At 47.1% G+C, this 12,088-nt stretch overlaps 1 protein-coding gene across 3 annotated transcripts in view; it reads left to right on the top strand.

The window, feature by feature from the left end:
- Window positions 1-12,088, top strand: part of ADAMTS7 (ADAM metallopeptidase with thrombospondin type 1 motif 7) — a 155,131-nt gene that overhangs the window by 74,456 nt on the left and 68,587 nt on the right. For all 3 annotated transcript variants that reach the window (XM_075896803.1, XM_075896802.1, XM_075896804.1), the window contains 2 exons: window positions 1,253-1,373; window positions 4,019-4,263. In XM_075896803.1, the coding sequence (XP_075752918.1) occupies window positions 1,253-1,373; window positions 4,019-4,263 (366 nt within the window). The remainder of the gene's footprint in view (window positions 1-1,252; window positions 1,374-4,018; window positions 4,264-12,088) is intronic.

Genomic DNA, 12,088 nt, shown 5'->3' with positions numbered 1-12,088 from the left:
GGCAGGAAAAGTGGTTATGAGCAAGTGATCATGAGAAATCTGACACGGTGCCTTGATGTAAAGTGTAAAATGTAAAATGTATCTGGCTGGCTGCGACCCCATGTCAGTGCAATTCCACTGCAGCTAAATGAGTTGTTTCTCCTTATACCCTGGTCACTAGATTATGATGAACCAAACTTCAGAGCCATTAGCTGGCCTGAGACCATGCAACTGGGAGAAGAGAATTAGAATAAGCACTTGGATCCTGCATCTGCATCCTTTGGTAGTGATGTGACCAAAATAGGAGGCTGGAATAGAATCCCTATTCTTCAGCAGTGACCGGGGAAAAAGAGTCTGGTCATGATCACCAAATGAACGTCACCTAAACATGCCCACGTGCCTGGTGTAGTCCCCACCCCATGCTCCTGGGACAGCCCAGAGCCAGAAATGGACTCCAGACCATCAAGTCTCACACCCAGATGAAAGCAGTTGTCCTCAGGGCTATTCTTAATATTATTTATTGCAGAGTCTAAGGAATCCCAGCCACAGACCAGGGTCCTCGGATGCTCGGCATGGGGGTACATGGCTTCTCCCTGTCCCTAGCCAGAGCCCCAGCCTACCCTGGGAACTAGGGAAGCAGGAGAAACTGGCTGCGTATAAGTCCAAGACTTCCCCATTACAGGATTTTAGTGGGACCAGAATTTGGCCCTTAATCTCCCTGAGGAACCCCTGTATCTGTCGCCTAATTTCCCATCCTACCAATGACAAACGATGCTCTGCCAGGGAGGGTGCTCAGCCGTGTTCCCTCTATTTTATTCCATCTGTGTGCAGAATACATTTTGCTATGTGCACCGAGGCATGTGCAGATGTGCACCACCCATAGAAACCCACAGCCACCCATAGCCGGCAGCATGTGTGCTCTGCTAATCAGCAGGGCGGCATTTGAATCTCTCCTGGGAGGCTGCCCAAGCACTCAGCATACAGGGAACACTAGTGCTTGGTGAGGCTAGTGCTTGTCACTTTCATTCTTTCCTGTGAGGACTGGTGACCTCATCATGCCCCTCCATGATGCGCGCACAGCTTGCTGGCACAGAGAGACAGCAGGGTGCTGGGTGCTGGAGAAACAAGCTGCCACACCCTTTCTGCCTCTCTGGGAGTATGCAAGGTTTTTGGAGGAACCTACCGAAATTGCGCTTCTCTTGCCACTTAAAACCCGAGACTTGTGGAGAGATTGTCCCTGCTGAGCACGAGTGACGGGAGTTCTTTGTTTCAGAACGTGGGCTGCGACTACGAAATCGACTCCAACGCCGTGGAGGATCGGTGTGGGGTGTGCCACGGAGATGGATCCACCTGCCAGACAGTGAAAAAGATGTTCGAGGAGAGCGAGGGGCTGGGTAAGGCTGTCCGTCACAACCCTCTCCCAGCCTGCCCTGACCTTTGGCTGGCTCCTGTTCTGAAAGGGAGCATTTGTGAGCAGCACCAGTTGGTGAGACTGCACCACACCAGGCATGGTCCCCCAGGAGGCTTGTTTAGGAAGGGAAGCGAGTTTCAAAAGGTTAAATAAATACTGATAAGATAGAGCACCAAGGGGCAGAGCTACCACACAGGTCCTTCTGCAGGAACCCTGCAACCTAAGGCCAGAGTCTGTCGGGAACAGGCGTGAGCCGCATGTACTCCTACAAACAAAATGAATAGTCTATTAGCACCTTAAAGACTAACAAACATGCAGATGGTATCATGAGCTTTGGGGGCAAAACCCACATCTGAAGAAATGGGGCTTTACCCACGAAAGCTCATGATACCATCTGCATGTTTTGTTAGTCTTTAAGGTGCTACTAGACTATTCGTTGTTTTTAAGTTTTTCCAGTTACAGACTAATTCAGCTACCTCTTTGAAGCTCCTACAAACAGTTCATGCTGGTAGTTGGGACAGCATTTGTAGTAACTTTCTGGGGCTTAGAGAAGTTTCTGCTTAGCAGATCATTATGCACCTTGGGGAACACAGTGGATGGTCCTGGTCTTTCAGGGTTCAGAGGGATTCTGCTGGACTCAGGACAACATGGTTACTTAGAGTGAGTCACTCAACATCTTTTTGCTAGTTTTCCTTGTCTATTAAACAAAGAAAACTCCAGCCTCACAAGGACACTCTAGAGTTTATAAAGGGCTTTGAGACCCTTTCTCAGAAGATGCAGTAAAAGGGCAATGCAGCGATATTATTCTTTATCATAATGTCTTTGAGTACCAAATTCCCTCACAACTTTTCTTCAATAGGAGAGTTGTTTCCGTTCCATGCTTCACATGTTAAAGTGCCAAGATGGTTTGTATACTTTGATAGAGAGTGAGAGCACCTCTTTTAATAAAATAAACATGGCTGTCACTTAGTAAAGCATAACTAAGCTCGCCTACAAACTCAACATTCTCCTGAAAACTGAACAAGTGGACAGAGCAAGGGTAGGTCAAAGGTCTCACCTATTTGAATAAGAAAGGGGTTGGGGAGTGGAGATTGTTGTTTTAAATGATTTTCTTAAAACAAACATCCTTGATCCTGCAGATCTAAGTTTTTCCCTTTATCAGCAGTGGGGGGAGGGGAGGCATGGGGTTGGTTTGCCAACAGGAACCCTTCAATAACAAGATTGTTAGGAAATTCCACAGGGGAGAGTGGGATCAATAATAAAGAGAAGGTAAATTATTGGCAGTGCAGTTGTTCTGAAAGGCCCTGGATATGACAGGAAGCTGAGAGAGAGATTACATCCATATAATTTCATTCCAATTTCTATTTGTTAGAGACCAAACACCTGAAATCACTATTTAATCTGGCTCCTTTTCAGATCAACGGTGCTCTTTGGCCGCTGACTTCAGTGGGACAAAGATTTAGCCTTTGGGACACAGACACGTTAAACTGATTCTCGAAAAAGGGATGTAAATTAGACACTTCGAAATTGCAAATGAAGCTGGGATTTAAATTTCCTGCACTTCATTTGTATAATGGTGGCTGCATTTTTTTTTCTGAAAAGGGGCTTTTTGAAAGAACAACAACTGTTTAGGTGGGGATCTCTCGAAAATAAAACCCTTTTTCGTAAGATCCTGTAAACCTCATTTTTTGAGGAGTACAGGATCTTTCGAAAAAGGGTTTTATTTTCGAAAGATCCCCATCTAAACAGCTGTTTTTCTTTTGAAAAGCCCCTTTTCGAAAAAACCCTGCGGCCGCCATTATGCAAATGAAGCACGGGAAATTTAAATCCCTTCTTCATTTGCAATTTCAGAGTGTCTAATTTATATCTGTTTTTCAAGAAAAAGGATGTAGTCTAGACACAGCTCCAGTGTTTATTGCTCAGAGGGAAACTACCCATTTACAGTCCCTTGCTGCTAAGACCTTGTCTGCCCTCTGAGTTAGCTGGACCTACGGGCTCAGCTGAACAGAAGATGCAAGGGGGGTTGGATGGTCAACATGGACAAGGCAAAAACACTTTAAATGCTTTAAAAGCCCATTCAGTGTGATGTGGACAAGGTAAAGTACATACACGCATTTGTCAAGGCTCAGTGGGGGCACTTTTAGTTCTGCAGTGGCATTTACCGGCAGAGAACACAGACAGGATCCATGTAGGAGAAACTGAAAAAACAGCGAATAGTTCTGCAGCACCTTAGAGACTAACAAACAAATGTAGATGGTATCATGAGCTTTCCTGGGCACAACCCACTTCTTCACAAGTGGCCACAAAAGCTCATGAAACCATCTACATTTGTTTGTTAGTCTCTAAGGCGCTGCAGAACTATCTGCTGTTTTTTAAGTTTTTTCAGTTACAGACTAACACAGCTCCCTCTCTTGAGACTTTTAACCATGTAGGAAAGGAGGCAGGGGAAAGAAGGCAGGGGAAAGAAAGAACTATTTTATCTGAGCCTCCAGATACCAGCAGCTAAAAGACAAAATGTTGTTTGATCAGCTGGGCAGCTCTCAGTACCCCAAGTGATTGATTTATCTGGCATGTGGGCGACTTTTGTTTGTTCGGCTGCCTGAGATTGACAGTCCATGAAATTCCCAGGTTATGTTGACATTGGGATGATCCCTGCTGGAGCCCGGGAGATTAGAATTGAGGAAGTGGCAGAAGCAGGAAATTTCCTGGCCTTGAGGAGCGAAGATCCAGAGAAATACTTTCTGAATGGCGGGTGGACCATCCAGTGGAATGGAGATTACAAAGTGGCGGGGACCACCTTCACCTATGAGAGGACTGGGAACTGGGAGAACCTCACGTCCCCTGGGCCCACTGCGGAGCCTGTCTGGATCCAGGTACGTGGCTGTAATTTTATTTTGCCATGTGACGGGTGCAAAGAGCTGGGTGGGGCAGACTGACATACAGCAAAGCTCTTTACAAATATAAACTTTAAAAAAATTCCAGCAGCAGCTAGGAGGCACAGAACACCAGAACTGGAAGGGACCTCGAGTGGTCATCAAGCCCAGTCCCCTGCCCTCATGGCAGGACCAAGCACCGTCTAGATCATCCCTGACAGGCGTCTGTCCAACCTGCTCTTAAATATCTCCAGGGATGGGGATTCCACAGCCCCCCTAGGCAATTTATTCCAGTGTTTAACCACCCTGACAGGTAGGAAGTTTTTCCTAATGTCCAACCTAAGCCTCCCTTGCTGCAATTTAAGCCCATTGCTTCCTGTCCTGTCCTCAGAGGCCAAGGACAATGATTTTTCTCCCTCCTCCCTGTAACATTCTTTTAGGTACTTGAAAGCTGCTATCATGTCCCTTCTCAGCCTTCTCTTTTCCAAACTAACCCAGTTCTTTCAGTCTTCCCTCATAGCTCATGCTTTCTAGACCTTTAAGCATTTTTGTTGCTCTTCTCTGGACCTTCTCCAATTTCTCCACATCTTTCCTGAACTGGACACAATACTCCAACTAATCAGTGCAGAGTAGAGCGGAAGAATGACTTCTTGTGTCTTGCTCACAACACTCCTCTTAATGCAGTCTAGAATCATGTTTGCTGTTTTTGCAACAGTATCCCACTATCTCATATTTAACTCATATTTAGGAAGGGCGGTTAATTCTCATTTGCTGATGACATAGCTCTTATTATTAGTAGTATCATGATATTGCCTAGAGACCCCAACTGAAATCTAGGCCCCAATGGGCTAGGGACTGTACATACACCTAATCCCTGCTTTAGTTTAGAAAAGAGAAGACTGAAGGGGGACATGAGAGCCGTTTTCAGGTATCTAAAAGGGTGTCATAAGGAGGAAGGAGAAAACGTGTTCATCTTGGCCTCTGAGGATAGAACTAGAAGCAATGGGCTTAAACTGCAGCAAGGGAGGTTTAGGTTGGACATTGGGAAAAAGTTCCTAACTGTCAGGGTGGTCAAACACTGGAATAAATTGCCCAGGGAGGTTGTGGAATCCCCATCTCTGGAGATATTTAAGAGTAGGTTAGATAAATGTCTATCAGGGATGGTCTAGACAGTATTTGGTCCTGCCATGGGGGCAGGGGACTGGACTCGATAACTCTCGAGGTCCCTTACAGTCCTAGTATTCTATGATTCTATGAAAGAGCTTACAATCTAAATAGATGCGGTGGGCAAAGGGTGGGAAAAAGGAAGGATTTTCCTTCTGCAGAGTGCAAATGCCCTCTCATGCCAAACAGCATGGAATTTCTCTCCCACTATGATTCAAATCAGCAAAGTACAGCTGAGCCTATCCAAATATGTTCATGGTCATTGCAGCCGTGCAATATTTGCGATTTTCCTCCCTGAGTTCAGTTTAAAGAGTCACTCTGGTAAGACAGCACACACACTAACAGCAATGAACAACAGAGCCCGGCATAGCTACGGCCAGTTCCTCCTGCAATGAAATCTGCCTTTGGTGGGGCTCAGAGCAACAGACTGCTAAAAGTCTGGTGGAAGGACATTGGACCAGTTATCACACCATCTCATTGCTCCTGGAGCTGAAGAACAGCAGCACTTGAATTTACAGTCTGCAGAGCCAGACTTCAGGCACTGTAATCCCTTAAGTGGGACTTGGCTCTACTGTGGGATTTCTCTGCAGAAGAGCACAGTATTCCTAGCAGTGGGAATGTCAGTGCAAACCGGTGCGTTGATTGCTATGAGGACTCATGCATGCTTCTTTGGGAACCACTGTAATTAGCAGCCAGAAGGATTCTCTTGATCTGACGAGCATGTTTCCAACTTAGTGGGTGGATCCAGCCCATTTGCTTTCCAGCTGAAACTAATCCAAATAGCAGCATTCCTCCAAGTATTTACACAAGAGAGAGAATACTACAAGAAATGCCTATTTCCGGAAGCCTTTATCTTATCTCAAGGAGAAAGGGGAAAGAGAGCACATGTTTGAAAGGGTTTACACAGCCCTCAAGATGAAACAGTGCTTTGACATAAGCCCCCTTGCCTCAATGCCCCTTCCTGAATAGGGTTGGGTGGCAGTGCATGCCATGACAAGGTCGTCATCCCATTACAATGCAGCATGGTGACGTGGTGGCATCTCGCCAGTCCTTCAACCATCCTGCCACCCACATGAGGGCCAGCCCAGGACCTGCACTGAGGTACTACAGTGGGAGGCACGTGCTGATATAGATGTGGATACAACTATGACACTCGGATAGCGGTGTGAAAGGCTCTGACAATCCACCTCACTTGGGAGTAAAGTCAGCTCTGGAAGCTCATGGGAGAGAGGGCAAAACCACAAACAATGAGAATTTCTTCCTCAGGGCAAAATCCAGACCTTCTATTCCCCCCTCTTCCTCAGCCCCAACAGTCACATTTCTAAGCTATGAGGCCTTTCTTGTGACTACAGCTCTTTGATAGCAGCCAGAGGGAAACGCCAAGGAACTTTCCAAGGCAAATATAGACAAAGATTTTGCCCCTTTCATTTTAAGTGATTGTTCCCCCTTTGGCTCAAGGAAATCACCACATTTCAGAGCCTGGCTCCATTAGAATAATACATTAATGATATGCATCAGGGATGTTTTTGATGCGATCTTGTTTGTTTGCAAAGAGTGCACGCGAGGTCCTGTGTCCCTGAACCCAGTAGAAGCAAACAGCAGCCGGCAGTCTCCTTGCTCAGAAACACCCAGGTCTGACACTCCAGCAAGCTCTGTGCCCAAGAAGGCCTGTCCCTCTGCTTCCTCTGTGGGTCATGCACACAACTCCTCCCGTCTTTCGGCCTGCACAATACACAGCCTGGAATTGCCCCGAGCCCCCGGGCCTGCAACCAGGAAACCCCTCAGCCCATGTGGTTTAGCTGTGACCCTCCCATGCAGCCTTATACCAGGGGCTAACTGCTCAGGCCCCAGCTGGTTTTACTACAGGGCTCAACTGTCATTCCATGGACCCGAGAGAGAGTGCCTGCCCGCTTACCTCTGTGATGATCTTTGGATCCCAGGGCGGGCAGCCATCATCACCTGCCAGTGTAATCTCACCGGGATCCTCTGCAGCTTGAATTATGAATCTACATTTCCATTGGGGGATTCCACAAAAGTCTCAGCCTCAGATTTTGGAGACCCCAGTGCAATTCCTGGCTTCCTCTGAGATCACTTGGCTTCGGTGCAATGTCCCATGGAGTGGCACTGAGTCCACTTACGGTGGGAGAACGAGTTTGCTCTACGGCCTTCGCTGAGAGCCAGCTGAAGAAGCTCATGCACTGAGTTCTAGCAGTCCCTGGTTCAGTTCTGCCTGTTGGCTCAGTGTGGTCTCCTTAACAGGACTACTGTTAGAGTCCTGTGAAGATACAAGTTCTACATCTGTAGCCACAAAAGTGTGGCTATAAAGCAGCTATCTGCAAATTTTCAGGGTTCTAGCTATTGTGAGGACAAATGCATTAAGGCATGTGCAGTCCTTTGAGACTGACAGAGGAAAAGCTCCATAGAAAAGATGATTTTTCACCATCCATTCAGACTTTGCTCCTGTGGTTCAGCAAGTCACTAGACACATCCCCCCCATCCCCACCTCCCTGCTAAGGAACTGGAGTTCTATCTGTGTAATTCATCAGGCTGTTGTTTGGGAGGTGGGAGGGTCCTCCATTTCTGCCCGTTTCCTTTATCTGTTCATCTAATTATAACATTTAGCAAGGGGAACAAAGTTTCTGTCTCCTGCCCAAACTTCTGCTCAGTGTAATCCTGCCTCGCACTAACGAGCATGTAGGTTTCAGTTGCCCGACTTGCTTCACTAATAAATATTTTATCTCTTTTCCTTTTCAAACATGAGCTCTTCTAGGAGCAGCCAGCCTTCCCCTCTCTATCATGTTTAAGCACCTTTACGAGCAGCACTGCTCTGCAGGAAAGAGCCGTGTCATTCTCTACATTCACCAACTCAATTTTCAGAGCTTTCTAATTAGTCCAGCTCAAATTTTCACTGCAGATGGATCGCTGCCAACTTAACTCCCAGCACAGAAGTGGCTCTTTAAGATTTAAGAGTTCAGGGGGCTGATTTCACCTCTCATTTTACACCAGAGTAACTCTGTTTGACATCACTGGAGCTATGATTGTTATACGCCAGTGTTAGTGCAGATGCAGGCCCATAAAATGCTGCCCAGAGACAGTTCTGCAAGGTGGAAGAGCAGCCCGTACACAGAGATGCTGTGCAGTAGTGCCTTGGTGTCCCCTGCAGTAGCCCCCAAGGAGTGGTTCAGGACAGGCTGTGGGGACATGCTGATGTGGAATTTGGACTTCAAGTTCTCACATAACCAGTAAGACCCCACAGCATTCAGAATGAAGCCTGAGGTTTCCCTTTGTCCACACTCTGTTCAGCCACTGGCCGATCTCCCCATGACAGAACCTAAGAACAGCACTCCACCATGCTTGCGAATTTTTGTTGACTTTTTTCAGCTCTTGAGTAGAGGAGGAGAGCGAGGGAGGAAGAACATCAGAAATCATTGACTTGCAGACTAGGACTGGAAGGGACCTTGTGAGGTCATCTAGTCTATCCCTTCACTCTGAGCAAGGACCAAGTCAACTTAGACTACCCCGACAGGTGTTAGTCTAGACTGTTCTTAAAAATCTCTAGTGACAGGGATTCCACAACCTCCCTAGCACCTCCCTGTTCCAGAGCTTAACTAACCTTATAGTTAAAAAGGCTTTCCTACTGTCTGACTTAAATTCCCCTTGCTTCAGATTAAGCCCATCACTTCTTGTCCTACCTGCAGTGGACATGGAGAACAATTAATAGAATCATTGAAGATTAGGGTTAGAAGAGACCACAGGAGGCCATCTAAGGCAACTCCCTGGTCAAAGCAGGGCCAACCCCAACTACATCATCCCAGCCAGAGCTTTGTCAAGCCAGGACTTAAAACCTCTCAGGATGGAGATTCCACCACCTCCCTAGGGAACCCATCCCAGTGCTTCCCCACCCTCCCACGGAAATAGTTTTTCCTAATAGCCAACCTAGACCTCCCCCACTGCTACTTGAGACCTCGTTCTGCCATCTGCCACCACTGAGAACAGCCTCTCTCCAGACTCTCTGGACCCTCCCCCCTTCAGGGAGTTCTGCAGTTCCCTCAGTCTCTCCTCATAAGTCATGTGCCTCAGCCCCCTAATCTGTTCTATTTCCCTCCACTGGACTCTCTCCAATGTGTCCTCATCCACTCTGTAATGGGGAGACCCAAACTGGACGCAAGACTCCAGATGTGGCCTGACTAGTGCAGAACAAAGGGGAACAATCACTTCCCTAGACCTGCTGTCAATGATCCTCCTAATGCAGCCCAATCTGCCATTAGCCTTCTTTGGAACAAAGGCACGTTGTTGACTCGTCTCCAGCTTCTCCTCCACTGGAATTCCCGGGTCCCTTTGGACAGCCTGTAACAGTGCTCGGGATTCTTCCGTCCCAAGGGCAGGACTCTGAACTTGTCCTTGTTGAACCTCATCAGATTTCTTTTGGCCCAATCCTCTAATCTGTCTAGGTCACGCTGGACCCGATCCCTGCCCTCTCCCCTCTAGCTTGGTGTCATCTGAAAACTTGTGGAGGGTACAGTCCAGCCCACCCTCCAGATCCTTAATGAACAAAACCAGCCCCAGGACTGATCCTTGGGGAACTCTGCTTGATACTGGCTGCCAACTAGACATCAAGCCATTGATCACTGTCATTGAGCCCAATGATTAGCCAGCTTTCTAGCCATGTTCAGCCAACCCATAGTTCTTTAAATTGCTGGCAAGAGCACTGTGGAAGACCATCTCAAAGGTTTTGCTAAAGTCAGGGAAGTCCACCACTTTCCCCATATCCACAGAGCCAGTTATCTCATCAGTTATTAGCTGATTACCCTCAGTTGGAGTACTGTGTCCAGTTCCAGGCACCACATTTCAAGAAAGATGTGGAGAAATTGGAGAAGGTCCAGAGAGGAGCAACAAGAATGATCTAGAAAACATGAGCTATGAAGGAAGGCTGAAAGAATTGGGCTTGTTTAGTTTGGAAAAGAGAAGGTTGAGAGGGGACATGATAACAGTTTTCAGGTATCTAAAAGGGTGTCACAAGGAAGAGGGAGAAAACTTGTTCATCCTTGCCTCTGAAGATAGAAGAAGAAGCAATGGACTTAAACTGCAGCAAGGGAGGTTTAGGTTGGACATTAGGAAAATGTCCTAACTGTCGGGGTGGTTAAACAGTGGAATAAATTGCCCAGGGTGGTTGTGGAATCTCCATCTCTGGAGATATTTAAGAGCAGGTTAGATAAATGTCTATCAGGGATGGTCTAGACAGTATTTGGTCCTGCCATGAGGGCAAGGGACTGAACTCGATGACCTTTCGAGGTCCTTTCCAGTTCTAGTGTTCTATGATTCTATGATCAGTTGATCCCCATAACAGCCCCTTCCACATCTGAAGACTGTTATCAGGTTCCCCCTTGGTCTCCTTTTCTCCAGACTAAACGTGCCCAGCCCTTTGAACCTTTCCTCACAGGCCAGCTTTTCTACCCCTTTTATCTTCACTGTTGCTCTCGTCTGGGTTCTCTCCAGTTCATCCACATATTTCTTAACATGTGGAACCTGCACTGGGACACAGCCCTCCAGCTGAACACAGTGAGACAACTCCTGTGCCTTCCCTGGGACACTCCTGTTAATACAGCACAGGCTGATGACAGCCTTTTTCACAGCTGCATCACCATGTTGGCTCATATTCAGTGTGTGACCCAGTGTAACCTTTGTCAGCAGTCCTGTGGCCAACCAGTCGTTCCCCATGGTGTAGCTGTGCATTTGATGTCACTAGAAGTGAAGCCCTGGTTTGGGGAACAGATGGGGGGACTTCAGCGTCAGAAGGAGGGACTACTGTTAATTGGGTATGTCTCAGAAAAGTCAACATACATTTTAACAAATCCACTGCACAAACCCAGGCAACCACGACGGGGATGGGGGTTGGAGATGCTTTGCCCTGAGTTCCAACCAACTCCTTTGCTTAAAGCAAACAACTGGGAGAGCAGAGGTGGCAGTTAATGAATTCCAGAGTGTATTTATTCCTATGGCGAGCGGTTTACTTTTACATTCCCACCCTTCCCCACCCACCCCCCAGACTGACAAGATCTCTTTTCCAGATGATGGGAATGTGTGTTAGGGTTACTCCAGCTAGTAGGATACTCAGGAGCCAAAAGTTTCCCAAGTATTCTGGGCTCTCCTGTGACAGTCAAGCAGCCTCATCTCATTTTTGAGGTCCTCAATCCCCCACGGGCCCTTTTCACAAATATGCACGTCCAGTGCATCCAAGAAACACTCTTAATAAGAGCAAGACTTAGAATGCCAAGAAATCTCTGTTCAATGACAGCGTAGTGCTGATTTGAAAATTGTTCTGTTCTGCAAACAAAACTTAACATTTTATGGGTCATCCCACTCAAAGTCGCAGGCATTATTATTCAGCGCTGCTTTATATTCTACTTGGCTGTGCATGTGTAAATCCCACACACCTGCTGGGTGTGGTTCAACTGTCCCACAGAGTGGCACTTAGACCACTTACAGAGAGAGAGAAAGAATTTGCGCTGCAGCCTTTGCTGAAAGCCAACTGGCTCATGCATGAAGCTCCCGAGGTCCCAGGTTTGGTTCCGCCTCTCGGCGTTAAACTGGATTTTGGGGAGTTTTTGACAGACACAGCCTGAAAAGTAACAAAGACACAGAACCATTTTAAAGTAGTTAT

Source organism: Pelodiscus sinensis, chromosome 14 (assembly GCF_049634645.1).
Source record: "Pelodiscus sinensis isolate JC-2024 chromosome 14, ASM4963464v1, whole genome shotgun sequence".
Classification (NCBI taxonomy): Eukaryota; Metazoa; Chordata; order Testudines; family Trionychidae; genus Pelodiscus; species Pelodiscus sinensis.
Note: the sequence above shows the minus strand (reverse complement) of the source record. Positions and strands in the feature narration are given on the sequence as shown.